This window comes from Oculina patagonica, chromosome 6 (genome assembly GCF_052425735.1).
Source record: "Oculina patagonica isolate OP01 chromosome 6, crgOcupat, whole genome shotgun sequence".
In the NCBI taxonomy this organism is placed as follows: domain Eukaryota; kingdom Metazoa; phylum Cnidaria; class Anthozoa; order Scleractinia; family Oculinidae; genus Oculina; species Oculina patagonica.
This window is the reverse complement of record NC_135763.1, coordinates 14,664,896-14,683,567: the sequence shown is the minus strand read 5'-3', so window position 1 is coordinate 14,683,567 and position 18,672 is coordinate 14,664,896. Positions and strand designations below refer to the sequence as shown.

Here is an 18,672-nt window from a genome sequence, read left to right as displayed (position 1 = left end):
CAGAAATTGTTCTTTAAAATAGTGTGTCATATAGTGCTTACTACTTAGTGTAACTGCGTGGTACACAAACAACAGAGAGCAGAAAAACAAAAGAACTACTAATTAAACTGGAAAAATAAGAACTAATAAGAAGTCGTAGCGTAAAACCGCTCTATAATGCAAATCTATGACAACGTTTATTAGTAAATCTGAGTAGGCGAAAATGCCCTTCGCGAAACCAGCTGACAGGCTGAGCAACAATCAACCATAAACCCACTATTGTTTCAAAATAATTTACACTTTTTTATGATTGCAAATTATTGATCTGACCGGCTTGTTGACAATAAAGCAATTCGATCAAACAATTCAAATTTTGGTAAGATTCACGCATAAATTTGAAATACTCCGGCGTACATCAATTACATAACATAAAACTGATCGCCGGTGAGTGAGTGAACGCGTGAGCTATATCAAAAGATAATTAAGAACACGGTGAAATTTGCAGGCAAGATTGTTGCTCGGCAGAAATTGAAAACTGGGATAAAAATGTAATACTAAGATTGAGTTTTAATTAAATATTGCAATGCAATAACCAACAACGCCAGCTTTAGTTTAATAAAAATCAAAGACATTCAGTACTGAACGATGGCTAAGAAATTTACAACATAGTACGCAGCACAACGGGTATCCACAATGTCATTCTTCCGTGACTCTTAAATTCGTTCGCACCAGAGAAAATTATTAATACTTCCTATCCTTTGCAAGCAACATCACAGTTAAATGCTTTACTCTCGGGAGGATAACGGTATTCAAAACGCTTCCTACGAGCTGACGAATGGAAGGAACGTTATGTAATCGTTGAACTGGAGCGAAACCTTCGTCGAATTTTGCCACGAATTCACAGACTGATATTTATCAACTTGATCCAGTCGCTGTTCTGTTTTGACTTAGAAGCAAGGATAGGTAGTTTGTCATGACAGAATCCTCCACAATTTTTTCACTGTGCTGTTTCGAGTAAGGTAGCGGTTTGCACGGATGTACATCACGTAATATTCTCTCAGTTTCTAGTACTTGCATAACAGTAGGAGTCCGGGGAATAATTCTCCCTGTTCTGAAGTCGTTCCGTTCCTTATCTCGAGATCGAGTGAGCAGTTCTAGAGTTTGAAAATTAACCTGGTGCAGGCCTGTATGACTTGTTTCTTGTACCTTTCCAAAGGGTGTTATCAGCTCTACTTCTCGCAAAACATTCATGAATTCGTCGATGTCCATGTATTTATTTTTGTCGAGAGCTTGACTACGTGTTTGGCTGGCTCTTTTCAGCAAGCTTTCCTCTCCAGGCTTACACTGGATCGAGCGGTTTTCCATTAGAGCAGAAAACAATCTGGGCTTATCTTTGCTTGGCTGGGAACTACAACTGATATAACACGAAACGAACTTTGTTTTATACTGCAGAATTTCGTCGCGTCACGTTTCATGTTCACGGTTTGTTACATAACAAAAACACGCAAAACGTGTTTTGGTGTTTGGGTCACGCTCATCTGAGGAGATACCGGGAGGGCCCTGGGAATGAGGTCGGCCGGCAGGTCAAACAAGGCACGTGCAGCTGCATTCTCGTCCCCATAGCCCTTTCGTTTCTCTTAGCCGGCTAGGCCTTGGCACGAGGAAACAAAGGGCTCCGGGGACACAGGATTTCCGGTCCTAGATTCTAGGACTTCCGGTCTTCATGTATGCAGTAATGATGTTTCAAGAGAATGTATGAGAGAGTCGATACGTTTTCGACTTCCGTTTAGGAATTCTTTGTTCCAAACAGCCAATCATAAAAATTCGAATTAATTCAAAAATCCTATGTCCCCAGAGCCCTCCGTTTTCTCGTGCCAAGCGGCTAAGAGAAACGAAAGGGCTATACACCACTTTCATAATGGCGGCCAATTTATTTATTCTTTTATATGTATGTTAATTAGCCCTACTGGCCTCGTCAGCATGTGAAAAATTCAAAAGAATTTTTACTCTAAAACGAGGCCAGTAGGGCTAATTAACATACATATAAAAGAATAAATAAATTGGCCGCCATTATGAAAGTGGTGTATGGGGACGAGAATGGTGCAGCTGGCAACGTGCATCGAAAAAACATTGCGAGAGCATCCTTTACAGTAATACCTTGCAATGTTAATACCGCCGTCAGAAAATCTAAGTAAAAATAATAGCTGGAAATTTGCAAGAACTTCTTGGAAGTAGAATATTCCCGGAGGTGGGATAGGGGGAAGGGAGAGGGGGAGTGAGCAGTTTCCATACGAGGGTTTTTATTTATTTATTTATTTCACTCAAAGTGGAAATAACATTTGTAGGCCCAAGACATGTCGCTCCTGGGGCCAAAACCGAGTGATTCATCAAGCCGTTCAATGACTGATGACTGGAACATTTTATATATCAGACAAAGCTAAAAGCTCTTCTGACATTTAAATTTAAAAGGCATATTAGACATTTAGTGAGTTTTTAGTTACCTTCATTTCTTAATTTTTTAGCTTTTTAGTCATCAAGTTTTTAACCTTTACTTTTTAAGGCCATTTCATTGAAATAGAACTGACAACAGATTTTTGCTCAAACTCTGCCTACTTACTGGTTGTTAATCCTAAGAGAACTTAATTTTTATAATAAAAAGGAAGGGGACCCAGTATTAGTTTAGGGCAAGAAGACCTTGAAAATACCCCATAATTCCTCAAACAATATCAGCAATTATATAATCAAGAGTACTGATTTTTGTTTGTTTTTCTACAAATTATACAAATTTGTTCATATTTATTTTATAGAAAGGTGATTGCAAGACTTAGAAAAATAAAAAAAAATGATAGGTTCCAGGGAGCCAAGCTGTATAGAAAAAGCCACCATTTTCTTAATATGCTCATGCTAATCATGTGTAAAATTATGCACAGTACGGGATGCACAATCAATACTGGGGAATTAACTTAATCATTTTTATAATATTTGTAATTTATTTTATGCAGGGCCCCAATGAAAACCACTTTATGTGACGTGGGCTCCCTGTTGAAATATCTTGATTATTTTTTACACTTCTTTATACACGGTAGAATACATCAGGATTCTAACTATTAAAAATTCAAAATCTAAGTACACGTACTTATCTAAATACTAATTAATTAACCTAGTCCTGGTTTTCATGAATTGAAAGCTGTGTCTCTTAAAGTTACAGATAATTCTTTAATGATATAACAGACAAATGTAGCTCATTTTTAATGAGTATGATATTTATATAAAAATTTTGTTCCTTTGTAACAGCATTAATCCTGCTGTACTTTTTTATGTCGATCAACTGCTGCTTTTGTTTTTCATGCAGCGGCCCTTTGTTTTCCAAAGTGATGGCCTTGACAGAATATTTTCTGCATGAATTAAATCAAAGTGTAGTGACATCACTTGACAGTATCAGTGACTATTTTGGAGTAAGCAACCAGAGGAAGACATCTGAAATTTAGGCTATAGAAGTGGTTGATACACAGAGCATTTGACCATTTTGCTACAAAAAATGTTATGTCACCTAAAGGAGGTAGCCCAAAGTAGAGGTTCCACTTATGTCTACCTTTTTATATATTTTTTACATTGTCAAGCTGTTTAAAGTTCGGAAGGAACAACCTTGTTCCCAGGGTCTCTCCTCCCCGCCCCCCAGAGCCAGAGAAGGGGGAGGGTGGGGGAGAGACCTGGGTATGAGGTTGGGGAAGGAAGACGTGCCCCACTCTGATATGAATTCTGGGCGAAGGTTATGGGCAAGCCAACATAATTGTCCTTTCTTAACATGCTGTAGACTAAACATGCTGTTGTTGGTGTTTTTTTCATGTTTCCTCTTCATCGCTGCTCCATGAGTCCTGATAAGGATTATCAACTTTATCTGCAGCACTAATGACAGCCTCTGTTGACTGACCTGCCTTTATATCTCCAGTCCGATTCATTTTAGGAAGCCATACTAAAAGACTTGTATCATTTGATCCACTGAAGAGAGCTTGAAAATGCTGATGAAATGTGCAGCAGTTTACATTATTGTAATGACCACCAAGAGTGGCTACATGCCTTCCTGTAACAAGGTCATAAACTTCAATATTACTACCAGAAGGAACAAATGCCACCTCTTCTGTAGTTCCACTGGATAGGCAAAGCTTAACTGCCTTCCGACTGGGATTGTGGACGCCGCCGAAATTAACAAGGGTGTTCTTTCCAGTGAATGTATCCCACAACCTTAAACGATCATCTGTTCCATAAGTCAATAAGTGCAATCCATCATGTGAGAAGGAAATACCGTTCACATGACCATTATGAGCTGTACTTATTGTTGATGATCTGGCCCCGCCTTTGCCGTTGTGTTGATCTAATGAGAGGAGACTCCCAACAGCTTTTCGCACATCCCACAGAAGCACTTTATTGTCGCGACTACCAGTAGCTAAAAAATATTCATTTCTTGGTGACCAGGCCACAGAAACAACTGCCTTGGAATGTCCCTTTAAAATATGAATCGCAGAACCTGATTTCAAATCACAAAGATACACTCTTGAGTCCTCGCATGCTGTCGCCACCAGGCAATGTTTCGTGGCATTCTTTGGCATTTGATGATGGTAGACCATCCCTTCGAGCCGAAAGTTCTCGACAACTTCAAGTGCGTTTGTATCCCATACTTTGAGTGTCGAGTCAACCGAACTAGATAAAAACATGCCTGTGTCATTTGGGTACCATTGAACAGTTTCCACACTGTGTTTGTGGCTGTCTTTAAACGTTCTTTCCACTGTAGCGACTGACATGCATTTGAACGTGTCACGAAAGAAACATTCCTCTATATCATGAACGGTTATTCGTCCATTTGAACCGGAAGACAAAAGATATTTTCCCTCGCCTGTGTCGATGTCAACGCAGTTTATCCCAGATTTGTGGACTTGTTCCATTTCCCCATTTTGACTCAGCTTTATGGATCGCACTCGTTTCGTTCGTTCAGCTTGGGAGAACAGATAGGCAGAAAGTGTCGCTTGTTCTCTCATGTACAAGGAATGAAACATTTTTACGCTGAAAGACATCAAAAACTTGTTTTACAGCCACAAGCAAATTGAAAACTGTCGACGAAGCAAAATCAACCAGGCTTCGTATTTTGTGACGTGACCGAAAGGAGACTGGGATTGAAAACAAACCAACATGGCGGATGGTTGATTCTCGTGGTTTCTCCAACCGGTAGACTAATTTATTTTTTTTCAAAGACAGGATGCCTCTTTGTTGTAAGATCTGTGGAAATAAGGCGATTTTAAAGCGACCAAAAACGGTAAGTTGCCTTTATTGCTACACTCTCCAGTTAGTTTCGGATAAATTCAAAAGAGGCTGAATTGACCTTGCATATCATGACCTATCATTGCATCATGGTCTGGACTCAACTTTTATATCATAAACTAGTAAGTAAGTCTTAATATTTTGCCAGTGTTATTCCATACTTGTAGAACTGTAATTTAGTTTTGCCCTGGTGAACTGTATTCTTCGATCTTGTCAGTGACATAGCTGTATCTGTCTTTATTATATTCTCTTGGGAGCGCATTCCCAAGAGAATATTATAAGTTCAAATAATTTTACCTGTGGTATCTAATCAATAATGATTGGGTTCAATAATCAAACAAAAATCAAACTCCAATTTGCAGTGAGTTTGATTATCAAACGAAACAAACCAATGAAACAACATTAAACACAATCAAATTAATCTGATTTGATTTAGTTTGTAATACTTTTCTTGGCACATGAAAATAAGTACAGTCAACTCTCTCTTAACAGACACTTCAATAAGACAGACACCTGGTGTTGGTCCTTTCCCTGTTGTTTTTAGTCATTTTACTGTAACTGAACTTCCTATATAATGGACACCTCTCCAAGAGGAACAGTTGGAGCGGGTCCCGAAGGTGTCCGTTATAGAGAGAGTTGACTGTAAATCACTCAGGAGAAATCACAATCAATCTTTATTTTGTAAATTTTTGTATTAAATGCAATAAGCAGAAGACTGTCCAAAAAACAGACAACAAAATCAAACAAACAGGAGTGTGGTATGATTGTTGACTGTTGGATAATTGAACCTTCAATTGTGTTTGATTCACCAAATTGTATTGTGAGATTGATCATGTTCGATTACTGAACCCAATTGGATGATCAGTGTTCTATTGGGTACAATTGACGACATTCGATTAGATACCCCAAAATTTTAAGATCAATATATTGACAGTACTGTTTTTTAACATGTTTTAGTTGTATGTAGTAGTTTTTAATTTCTTGTACTTTTTTTCAAAATCAGGGTGATGCTCTTTGCAAGGATTGTTTTTACATCACATTTGAGACAGAAGTCCACCACACAATAATCTCCAACAAACTCTTTGCAAAAGGACAAGTTGTTGCTATTGGTGCATCTGGTGGAAAAGGTAAATCCTTTCAACAGTCAGTCTACTACTGAGGTTGGGACATTTCTTATAAGGGGTCCCCCTCTCTTAGTGGACATCTCCAATAAGGGATGTACACTGTATATCCATGTAAGTGTATACCTCCCAAATGGGGGGCACTAAGAACTGCTACTCAACCGCTACTCTTGCCAGCTTGAAACTGAAATGTCGTTCAGGCTTGGAATTGCTGACTATTCCAAGAGGAGGAAATGCTAGCTAACTTACCATTATTGTATCTGTAGAAACTTTTATTTAAATGTAGATGACTGCATTAACATGTGCTCTTTTGTCACTATATCGGTGTTTCTGACACTGTTGTTTATTCTTCAGATTCTACTGTGTTGGCTTATGTACTGAAAAAGCTTAATGAAGAATACGACTATGGATTAAAGTTGATTTTATTATCTGTGGATGAGGGAATAACTGGTTACAGGGATGATTCTCTAGAGGTACATGGAAAAACAATCCAAATTAATTTTATTATGACTATTGATGAACCCTTTGAGCCCCAAGGCAAGTGGTGTTTTTGCCTTAATTAATAAATGCAAATGGGATGTCCATGTATGATACACAATTTGAGAGATATTGATTACCCAAGAGTATAATTGGGTACTGTTTTTTCTGGGGTGCTAACCTGCGATTGGCTTGCAACCCACTGGTGCTTGTGGGCCAATAAACTTACCTGAAAGCTGTTTAGCATGATTTAGGGTCTCAACAGGATTTGGAGCAAGGTCAATATTGCTTCTGTATGAGAAAAAGGATCATGTCCTGATATGTGATATACAAAGTCATGTATGTGAATGAAATAATGCAAATCAGAAATCCTTATTTGGATACGGTATTGAATATATTAATTACCTATGTTACGTGTAGTACGTAACATATCAAAAGGCAATGAACTGAATCAACATGTGTTTAATGACAGACTGTGAAGAGAAATGAAATGCAGTATGAGCTGCCATTGAAGATTGTTTCCTATGAGGTAAGAATAGTTTAGTCCTGGTAACTGGTACATTTTAACATCAGTTTTCCAGACCATGACAGCGACTTGTGTTTCTGATGGGTTCCATTTAATTTGATGCCAATCAAAACCGAAACAGTGTATCACCGAAACTGACATTAAATTAAAGCAACATGTCACTGGCAAGAAATCTAACACCTTCCATTTAATCCCCACTTCCTCACTGTTGACTTTTTGATTGTTCATTTAATTAACCTATTACGACAATGATTCAATTTAGCCCCCCTTCTTTTAATATGCATCCCCTTTCAATGTGTTTTTGCCATTCAAGGTTCCATACCAATAACTACCCTTATACATGTTAACCCCTATATAAGCACCCCTATTCCAATAAGCACCCCTATACTAATGTAGGTAATCACCCCTATTCCAATACGTATCCCTATTCTGTTTCTATTACAGATCCATCATGGTACATTGAAATCGTCTGTGGTTCATTTTCCTTTTAATTGGTGTACAGCGCCATAGCCAAACAAAAACCCTTACTGAGGCAACAGTGCATAGCCACTTCCACGATTCAATTACACCCACCCCCCACCTCCCTTGGGTTCCCAAATTAAAAAGTGTCCCAGGCACTAACTCGATTCACTGATACAGTAATCAAAAACCATTTACATGTTATCAAACAGAATCCATAAATGAAACCCATTTATTATTTTGAAGTTGTCAAAAAAATGTCACACATTGATTATCTTCTTACTACTGGTAATTTTAGGAACTCTATGGCTGGACCATGGATGCTATTGTCAAGCAGATAGGACTGAAAAATAATTGTAAGTGAGGATGAGAACGTTATTGTTAAATTCAACAACAAAACTAAACTGATTGTTAAGTCAAGAACAAGATTAACGTCTCCAGTTGATGCATGCGTAGAGTTAAGAAACAATTAGTAAAGTTTCTTACGCATTACAAGACTGACAGAATAGGCTATTAAATTCTGTGTTGTGGTTTATAGGTACATTTTGTGGAGTATTTAGACGGCAAGCTCTGGACAGGGGAGCTATGGCTTTAAAGGTTGATAAAATAGTAACAGGTTTGTACAGGTTGTTTCTTGGATGTTATTAGAAAGCACACTTGTAAACGAGTTTGTTGGGTGTCCACGGTAAGACGCGTCGCACTGTAATGACAACAACTTGTCACGATGTTATAAAAACGAAGTATGCTTTAAAGTAACATACCGTAGAATTCCGGTTATAAGCCCTGGGCTTATACAACTTCGTAAGAGATTTTGGGTGGGCTTATAAGTGGAGGGGCTTATATCCGGGAGGGCTTATAAGCGGAATGAAAAAAACGTTTCGAAACGAGTCTCGGGAGTGTTGATCGAAATACGTTTTTAAGTTGAAAACGCATAATAAAGCAAAATTTAGCCTTGTTCAGTACTGTCATCCGGCAGAGGGGGCTTATATCCGGGGGGGCTTATAATCGGATGTATTTTTTTGTTTCCAGGTAGATGGGCCTATAACCGGGGGGGCTTATAAGTGGGGGGGCTTATAACCGGAATTCTACGGTATTGATCATCAAAAACATTCTAATATGAAAAACAATACAAGTTCTTTAGTCATTAAGCAAACACCCAAAGTTGCTGAACATACTGTAACAACAAAGTACAATACAAAATAAACTATATGTTTGGGATAATCTTGTTGTTTTAAATTAAATTAACAATTGCAGGTCACAATGCAGATGACATAGCAGAAACAGTAATTATGAATGGTAAGTCCTTTTATTAACACTTAAGTAACTTGCATTTGGAATGTTAAGGGCCCACTGACGTATATATTTGGACCCGTTGCTAGGGACATTCACGGTTATATTGTTTTAGCAATTTTTCTTGTTTAGTTATGGTTGAATCTTTTACTCAGCTCATTGCGTAAATATGACGTCATCGGGCCACGCCCATGATCACGTGACTAATAAAGAAAAAGTCTAAAATTTTTGATGTTTTGCATGTTATCAGAAAATCATTCATGGTGTCATGATCTTTATTTGTTTTTGTATCTTGGTAAGTATGGGTTTCATTTCATTATGGAAAATAATTTTTTTAGAGAGATTTAAAATATTGATTTGTCCATAAAATTTTTATTAAAAATGATTTAAGCAAAGGAATACTTAGTTATGTTCCCGACCCAGGTCTGAAAAATATAACGTCGAAAAAAAGTGAATCAAATTAAAGACCGCCAAGTATTTAGATTTTTTCTGCAAACCGGAAATCATTTTGTTTACGCATGCGTAATTCATCTGACAAGAGAACAGTGCGCGCGCTAGTTGTACGCGTACGCTTTTGAGATTATTTGCATGTGTAAAAAAACTGCTTTTCCTGGTTCAATTTAATCTGACTGATTCTCAGATGTGAAGTCAACTGTTAGTCAGGAAGTTTTCGGTAGTTCTTATTGTTTCATCTTATTTGGTGAGTTTGAAGAAGTGTTCGAAAGGAAATTTTTTCGCACATCTGGCGCGTACAGATAGCGTACACGCAATACAGCGCGCGCTCTTTTAGCACCTTAGCAACGCGCGAGAAATCCGTCAGTGGGCCCTTAAAGTATTATTTATCGGAGACACAAAGAAGGTTGATAAACAAGTAAGAATACAACTGTGTCACGGCAGTCACCACTCCTTCAACAACAATCTGTTAGAAATCTACTGTTCTCTATACTAAACCAAAATGAGAGCAGCGGTTTAAAACTACTTATAATAAAAAAATTATCTGCAAAGTTTCACTGTACTGTATAGGTTGAGCAACATAAACGGAGGCATCATGGCTGTCAAAATTTGGCCTCCAGTTATCAATTCGCAAAATATAATATTTTTAGCAATATCAAAATGGTCCCACTACCATTTCTAACCATGCATGAATATGGATTTCTTAGAATTTTCTTTTCGTTTAATTAAAAGGCTAGGTATGAATACTTGACGTACGTATAAAATTTGTTTTGCGCTTCAGTTTTACGAGGGGACATAGCAAGACTCAGGCGCTGTACAGCTATTGTGACGGTATGACAAACTTTCTACCTGTGTATATGATAATGCCTGTCCGTATGAAAGAGTGAGAAAGTTTTTTTTTTTTTCGTTATTTATAAGAATGATTTTCCGTTTGTCTTAGGGAACCGACGGTGCAATCCCACGTTGTAAACCATTCAAGTACACTTATGAAAAAGAAATTGTAATGTAAGTATCACGACCAGGGTTAATTTCAGACTCGGAACATATACATGCGTTAATAATAACAACACCTCGTTATTACGGCCTCTTGTTGTTGCCAGAACGAGTGCCCAGTTATTTATTTTATTATTTAACAATCTCTTTAGAAAAAGCCACTACCGTAACAGAGGTGCCGGATTTGTGTTGCCGCAATTGCCAAAAATTTGTGGGTTTTTCGTCACTGCTGTAACGGGAAGGTTGATAAAAGAAAAGCTTTTGGCTTATTGGTAGTGTTTTTTTGTGATTTTTACGAACAACCAGGAACAAGAAAATGAGGAGAGTTTTTTCGTGGAAGTTGTGAATATGGCTTTGTTCACGTTTTATTTTTTTCTTTCATGTTAAATCGCCACCTAAAAATATTTTTTTTTTCATTTTCGTGATGCACAGGTATGCTTACTTCAAAAAATTGGACTACTTTTCAACAGAGTGTATTTATTCTCCAAATGCCTACAGGTGAGCATGTGCTGTCTTTTACTTTTGCGCCTCAAGGGCAATCTATCGTTTCCGAATAGTAATAGTATAGTAAATAGTCAAACAAAATAAAGAGAATAACGAAAATCATCAATTAGTTCCATGTTATGTTGACATATAGTTAACACCGTCCTTTCCCAACAGGGGTCATGCCAGAACCTTTCTCAAGGATTTAGAAAAAATACGTCCGAGCTCAATCTTGGGTAAGTATTAATTTGAGAAACGAAGGTAACTGTGCTTTTCGATTGTATAAGTCTCATCTCCCGGGGGGGGGGGGGCACTCCCATATATGAGCTATATAGGTATGTGCCGCTGTGAAGGGTAGGGTTTTCAAGCAGTTTAGTCTGGGATAGGGTTAAGAAATCAGAAAGTTTTGGTCTAGAAAAGGGTAGCATTTGCCGGAAAACTGATCTGTGTTATGACGAATTTAGTCCAGAATAGGAATAGAAACTCAGAAGAGAAAGAGGCTTTCCTAAACGTAAATAAAATCATCGCAACATCGTTGTTGACAGATGGTTTTCCATTGAAACACTGATAGTGATGCAGTTCTAAAAAACTGCAAGTCTGGGATAGGGTAGGGATTTACGGTGTCTAGTCTGGTATAGGGTTGCAAAAATCAGCTGAACATGGTCTGGTATAGGGCAAGGGCTTCAAATTCCCAGCGGCACACCCCCACCCAAAAATATACAGGGTGCCCCCCCCGGGTCTCATCTTCTCGATCTCTTTCCTCGCTTTTTAACTACATGTGTCCCCAAGACGATGAACTTCAGATTGAGCAACTAATTTTACGGTTCTAGAATGAGTTCCTCATTTAATAAGCTTTAGTCACTAACTACAAATGCGAACCTAAATATCGCAACTCAGCTCGTTTAGTTTATTTTGATTCTGGGTAGTATTTTTTGCCTATTTTAATTTATTTTATGCTGTAATTATTTCTTTTTATTTTGGCAAAATAAAATGGTTGTTTTGTTGTTGTTACTCGAATGAGTACCTGATTAACGAACCTAACCTTGGAACCTAAAGGACGAACTTCCAACCTCGTTCCCAGGGAGAGACCCTAGTAACGAGGTTGACGAACTTCAAGTTGGACCTTATTTACGTACTGATAGCCTAATTCAAGAACTTCAAATTGGTATCTGCCCGTAAGTTACCAACCCCTAGGTCTCCAAATAACTCCTGGGCTAACGAAGAACTTAAGTTGTATCACTTTCTGCATCTTACAGATATAATCCACTCCGGAGAAAGCTTGTCTGTGAAAAAGGATGTCAAGATGCCTGTACAAGGTATTATTTATAGCTACTGTACGGTACCCAAATCAGTCAAAATTTGGCCGTCTCGACATTTTTGTCCAGACTAGCTCTAGCTTGTACTTACACTACCATATTAACCCCCTAATATCAGAATAGAAATTCTCCAATTGGAGTCAATGCATTTCTTATCGTTATAAGTAAGAGAATGTGTTGGAATATCAATACCTACATGTAAATCAAGTAGCGTTTGTCCTGAACGAGTTGTCGAAGATCACAGCGGTGACGCGAGGCAAAACAGTTCTGTTCATGATTTGTGGACGTTAACGGAAAGTGATCTTTGCTTTCCATGAAGTTACTTGGGCGATCGATGATAATTCGTTTTCTTATTGCAGGTATTTGTAAGAGATGTGGATATATTTCCAGTCAACCATTGTGTAAGGCGTGTGTACTGCTGGAAGGGCTTAACAAGGGACTACCCAGGTAAAGACTATTACTTTAAAAAGACTATTGCGTTTTCCAACTGTACGAGGCGCGGTGGCCCAATTTTTAGCGCGTTGGACTCAGATTAGAGCCCTGAAAGCGGTCTCTTGGGAGAGACACTACTCTCACAGTGCCTCTTTCCAAGTGTGAGTGCCGCTGAACTGTGAGGGCAACTTGACAGAATTTTGGGGGTAACCTGGACTAGCTTCCTATCTTTGGGGAGTAGCTATACGAAAAAGCCTTCGAAAAGACTTTAATTTTCTTACAACCATATGCAATCACGCATTCTTAATGGTTGGAGCTGTTGTGGTTAAAATTTACCTTTGGTTTAATAATTTTCAAACTAACATTGTTTCATATTCATTATCATAATGTGAAACAAAAGGAAATTAAAATAAAACTGGTTTGAAAAATTTTAACCACAGATAAATTTAAACCACAACAGAGCCATCAGTAGTTTGACTAGTAGTGTGGGTAGTCTTGAGAGACTGTTGTAGGCGACTATCCCGAGTAATTAAATGGACGTCGTTTCGCAGCGCCGCGAAATGTTGTCTGTTTACTCAGCTATTTCTAATGGCATTTCTGATCCTTAGGTTGGGTATCGGCAAAACAACCAAAGCCCAGGTAAGTTCCATCTCTTTGTAGTATTCTTTATTATATAAACATCAGTGAAATACCAGGAAATCTTTCGCACGAAAAAATCATATCTTCACACGTGAAAATAAAATGTTATTTTCACATGTGAAGATATCGATTTCCAAACATTTTATGACCAGTTTGCCCTGTTTCAATGCTGAATGAGCCAAAGTAAATCGATATTAAGTCGAAACATTTTCGGATCTTCCTCGAACATCTTTGGCAATCTTCGGAAAAGTTCGGAAAAGTTCGGAAAATGTTCGGAAACATTCGTACGACCTTCGGACAACATTTTGCAAATCTTCGGAAAATGGTCGGTAATCTTCGGAAAATCGTCAAAAACATCGTAAGTAGTAGGTTTATATAATAAACAGAATATTACATGGTTGCTTGGAGATATGAAATTTATCTTCTCGTGTTCAAATCGATATCCCACTCGTTTGCTGTGCTCACTCTGAGATATCGATTTGAACACTCGAAGATAAATTTCATATCTCCGCGCAACCATGTAATATCCTCTATATATCAACCCCACTTAAGGATAATTTTCATTGATTCAACATACATTTCTCTTCGATCTTTGGAGGCAAAAGAATAAATATACCAATCAGAATTTATATTTACTTGTATTTTCTTCTTCCAGATAGAAGTCCTGAGCAATGCTGATAGTGTTTCCAGTCCGTCCGCTAGTGGAGACAACAGCAGCGCTGCGAAGTCTCTAGACTTTTGATACAATACATTGTATATAAAACAATAAATAGATCTGAAATTCAAAGGCGACGATGTGGTTCTATTTTCAGTTATCAAGGCTTGAAATTGTGGGAGTTGTATGGGAAGCAAGCGTCGTGCGCAAGTATAAATAGCATGTAAGGGACCGACCATTATTTTTTGGAGGGTGGGGGAAATAAAAAATCCTAAAAATAAATTGTTTGCAAAAGCAAACAAGCCCAAAAATTGATTGCAGACATAAAAAAACATTGTCTGCAGGAAGATGCAGCCGGAAACAATTATTTGCACAGACAACGACACTGAAAAAAAAAATTGTTTGTCTTTAAAAAAGTTTATCCCCCTCTCTCCAAAAAAAAAATGGTCCGTCCCTAAACTTGTTCGAGTTAAAGTTCTTCGACCGGCAAAGTGATAGTTTTTTTTTCAAAATCCTTGCACGTGATTACTTCAGTTAGTCTCCATGGTTGGAGTACGGGGCATCTTCACTGACACTTTCGTTCTTGTCTAGCACACGTGATGTTACGCTATAAAAAGCACTAGCTATCAGCCTCTATCTTTCTGTATCCACTTTGTAATGATCTTTGTCCCACCAAGCGACTGCATCAGTTCCTCCACCACAGGGTACCCACTGTGACACTGACTGAGCACGTGTGAGAGGAACTGGTGAGGAATGGGTCTTTCTAACCACAGCTCTTGCATTAAAAGAGACACCAGCTCGTGCAGGACAAGATCTGTGGCAAAACAACAAGCGGTGGTTAGCATACAGAAGGTTAAAATGGGCCCTATGTAGCTTAGATAACATGGTTCAAAATCCGACATGCCTGAGGGCAGGCTCTTCTCTAGGACATTCAAAACAAAGTTCAAGCATGACTGGTTGAAGTCGCTTTGTTTTGGATGTCCCAGAAATTTGGTTGCCCTCCAGCAAAGTGTTATTTTCTACCATGTGACCATTAGCTGCCACTTCCACACTAGTCTATAGGAAAGGAGCTCAAACCCAGGAGTGGGGAACGTGAACCAAGGCCTGCGACGACTTAGCTATTCTTAGACTACGTATGGATCTGTGTTTTTTATTGGATGGTCAAAAATCCAGGCAGGAAAATCTCCCCTCCTATCTATTTCAAATAAAGCAAACTCAGTCTGATCAGGCTGTCACACAAACTTAATATGGGAGATGTGGGCTTTTAATCTGCTAATCCCCTACTAAGTTTAATTTTCTAAAGTAATCACATTAAGAGAGTGCAAATAGAAGGTGTTCTACCAGTAATTCAGTCAAGTCCAAGGCTGAAAAAATGTGAAACCGTATGAAATTTTGAGACAATTTTGAAGCCAAGGGTTGACATTTCTCGACAGAACACTTTAGAGTACTTTACAGACGTTCTTGTTTTCCAAGATAAAGATTATACTCGCCTTGATCCTGATGACAACTCTCCTTGAAGTCGCTACAGGGGTCAGGTAGCAAAGGAAGAATCACTTTCTCCAGTCCTTTAGTGATAACCTCAACATATGGCTCCTTAGAGATAAGCTGGCAGACCGCTGGCTGCAGTGATCCTTTTTCATCGCCCTCCCGCTTAACTCGCTGAGCAGCAGCAAGTATGACCAGACAAATGGTGTTGAGCTCCCTTGTCACTGCAAAGCCAGAGTTCTCAACGCGTTTGTCGTGTTCAGTTTGTTGTAGCGAGCAGCTCGACTTGTTGGACGGACCAACCTGGTACAGCTGTAAGAGAAGTTTAACTTCAGAGGAAGAGCTCTCTGTTACAAGACGATCTTGAAGTGCACGGCCTTTTACTAGACATCTTCTAAACCAACGTAGAAGTGCAAGCAGGCAAATTGGTGTTTGGCTTTCACTGCTTGAAGAACAATCAATATCAAGCTTGTTAACCAAGGATGAATCACGGCAGCACATCAGTCCAAAGTGCAAGACAACAAGAATTGTCTGTTGTAATGAAGTCTGGTTTGTTTCTGTGCCCGACGGCTGCCATGATGTGCGAATTTCTAACAACGAACACAAGCTTTCTGTCTTCAGCTTGGTATACTCAGGCTCGGATGGTGAACCAGTTTTGACGTTACTGCTCAGCATTTCATTCAAGTTTAGTGAAGACAGAAGTTGATTCAGTGTCAAAGTCTCGTCAAATGCCGCACACCACAAACCTAACAGGCTCAAAATACGGTCACATGACAAGCCAAAAGGCTGCTCATTGGCTGCTAGGTAAGTGATGACGGATGCCAGTAGTTTGAAATAGCTACAGGAATCAGTCACATTTGGGCAAGATCTGGAAAATAAAGACAGTATGTGGTTACTAGATGAACTGAACTGAGTGAGGAATTACCATGTTGGACAAATGTAGTTGACACATTGACTTCTCATTGAAGTTTTTCAATTTCACTACAACAAAGTACCCCCCCCCCCTCCTCCCCACGTCCAATTTTACATGATCGCAGCAAAGGACTTCCAGAAACAAACTACAGAATTGATATGGGGGAAGGGGTGAAAAAATATTGTTTTGCAATAAAAGGAGGCTAAAATGACAATGTGTCAACACTTTTGTCACTTTTTGTAGTCACAGTCTCTGACAGTAGTTTGTTTACCTGAGTTGCTCAAGAAGAGTCCAGCAGACTAAAGCGCACTCTTGAGCTACGTTTGGAGGTAGACGAACAGATTTTTCTTCCCCATCCAAGTCTTTGCTGCTCTTGTCGGTAGCATGTAGTGTAAACCAAAGGATTTGAAGCAAGTTCAGACTTATACCAGTTCTTTCAGGACTAGTAAAAGGAAGCAAAAAACAACAACGACAGCAACAAAAAGACTCGTTACAGAGCTTCACAAACGCAAAACTTAAGTAGAAAGTTTGGTGGTAACAGAAAAGTGCTCTAAGAAACAACTTGTTTCAATCGCGATGAAAAGTGCACGACAAACTTGTTACAAAAACCAAAGGCATTTAGTGAGTCAGTTAACTAACCTCTTGTAACACAAGGAGTGGATCCAGGCTACAATGCCGTAGTTTTTAGTAAGATCATAAGCTGCTGGATGAATCTTCAGAGCTGATAGCAACAATTGAGTAACTAAGTTCTACACAAACAAACAAAAGCATTAAGTACTTAATTAACCATTAAACTCTTAACCTTAAAAATAACAATTCTTTTCCTAAATGCCATACATGTCTTTGTACGTTCGCTCGAGAATATGGTGGTGGTACACTACTCCTAGTTGATTATTTTCTATATTCTTGATATAACAATTTACACGTTACGCAATTGGGAATGGTTACGCGATGTAAGGCCAGATTGCACCATCATTTCGACGCTAGCGGGACTTCAAACGCGATGTTCGACGAGTTAGCTTTCACCGAAAGGTCTCTGATGAGTCTCTTGGCGGAGACGAAACATGCGTGTCAGACCAGCCACGAAAGTATTCATTCTTGATATTTGCAAGAAATTAAATACTGATCACTTCGGAACGCAATTTGGTCACTGCAATCTGCAGTACACTTTCAAGGGTTATGTTTGATGTTTTACCACATGAGGTATTCAAACCTGAGAGTGATGATCGCTGACCGGTGAATCGTGATAACTCAGGGCTAATTCAATCACGTGACGCCGTTTATACAGATAGTAATCAGGACTGTCCTTCATTCCATCCACCAGCAACTGTAGCATCCAGGAACGCTCGGTCACGTGCTAGGAGACAAACCAATGCAGCGTTTAGACCGGTTTTCACTTGAGTGTCGAAAGTAAATTGCGTTTGCTTTGGTTTTGCATTACTACGCTTATTGATTGGCTTAAAAATCTCGCGCCACTTTCTCAGTCAATCAGAACTAAAACCAAAACCAATCGTGACTCGCTCGCGCACGGCTTCCCGCGCTTCGTGCCAGCTACATGTATTTGCTTCGAGTTTTGATTGGTTCACTGGATTGCCTGTGTCCTTTGTGATTGGCCAGAGTAATTACTTTGGTTTTGGTTTTACGACACTCAATTGAAAACTGCTCTATTAGTCGGTAAAAAGGGAAACCTCATCGTGTCCTGGGAGACTACAATATTTCCTGTGCACGTATTGCAGATGGGCCCAATGCAGCAAACGGTCGCATGCTACAAAATAACACCTTGTTGGAGAGACATCCAAAACAAAGCGACTTAAACAAGTCAGCTTGCTTTCCTTTGTTTTGAATAGCCTAGAGCGTAGCTTGTCCTCCAGCATGGCGGATTTTGTGCCAGGTGACCGTTAGCAAAGGGCTATTTTAGAAAAAATTTTGTGATAGCTAGAGTCAAGTTTTACCTGCATGGTGCTACTATTGAACATTGTGAAAAACAGTGGTAAATCTCTGAGATCCAAAGCAGGTCTCTGAAGTAGGAAGCTGTTCATCATTATGTAGAAAGGATGCTCTGCGGAGAGTAAACAAAGAATTACAGGGGTACAGTTATCATTTTTTCGCACAAGAGAAGCTAAAAAGCATACCTAGGC

The 18,672-nt window shown here is 38.9% G+C and overlaps 3 protein-coding genes across 3 annotated transcripts in view; 1 reads left to right on the top strand and 2 right to left on the bottom strand.

Moving 5' to 3' along the window:
* Window positions 1-3,221: 3,221 nt before the first annotated feature.
* On the bottom strand, window positions 3,222-5,103 carry LOC144657363 (DNA excision repair protein ERCC-8-like). Its single transcript, XM_078517709.1, has one exon. It carries the CDS (start codon window positions 5,046-5,048, stop codon window positions 3,822-3,824), a length of 1,227 nt encoding a protein of 408 aa, XP_078373835.1. The 5' UTR covers window positions 5,049-5,103; the 3' UTR covers window positions 3,222-3,821.
* On the top strand, window positions 5,089-14,273 carry LOC144657367 (cytoplasmic tRNA 2-thiolation protein 1-like). Its single transcript, XM_078517714.1, has 15 exons — window positions 5,089-5,287; window positions 6,296-6,419; window positions 6,768-6,886; window positions 7,363-7,419; window positions 8,174-8,231; window positions 8,414-8,491; window positions 9,130-9,171; window positions 10,400-10,449; window positions 10,559-10,623; window positions 11,044-11,109; window positions 11,272-11,330; window positions 12,351-12,410; window positions 12,770-12,857; window positions 13,451-13,481; window positions 14,137-14,273. Exons 1-15 carry the CDS (start codon window positions 5,231-5,233, stop codon window positions 14,221-14,223), a joined length of 1,041 nt encoding a protein of 346 aa, XP_078373840.1. The 5' UTR covers window positions 5,089-5,230; the 3' UTR covers window positions 14,224-14,273.
* An 83-nt stretch (window positions 14,274-14,356) lies between these two features.
* LOC144657396 (nucleolar pre-ribosomal-associated protein 1-like) overlaps window positions 14,357-18,672 on the bottom strand; it is a 40,288-nt gene continuing 35,972 nt past the window's right edge. Inside the window, exons 32-37 of the mRNA XM_078517745.1 lie at window positions 18,487-18,593; window positions 17,748-17,891; window positions 17,174-17,283; window positions 16,806-16,976; window positions 15,627-16,489; window positions 14,357-14,950 (exon numbers count right to left, since the gene is read on the bottom strand). Of these exons, the coding sequence (XP_078373871.1) occupies window positions 14,763-14,950; window positions 15,627-16,489; window positions 16,806-16,976; window positions 17,174-17,283; window positions 17,748-17,891; window positions 18,487-18,593 (1,583 nt within the window). The 3' untranslated portion in view covers window positions 14,357-14,762. The remainder of the gene's footprint in view (window positions 14,951-15,626; window positions 16,490-16,805; window positions 16,977-17,173; window positions 17,284-17,747; window positions 17,892-18,486; window positions 18,594-18,672) is intronic.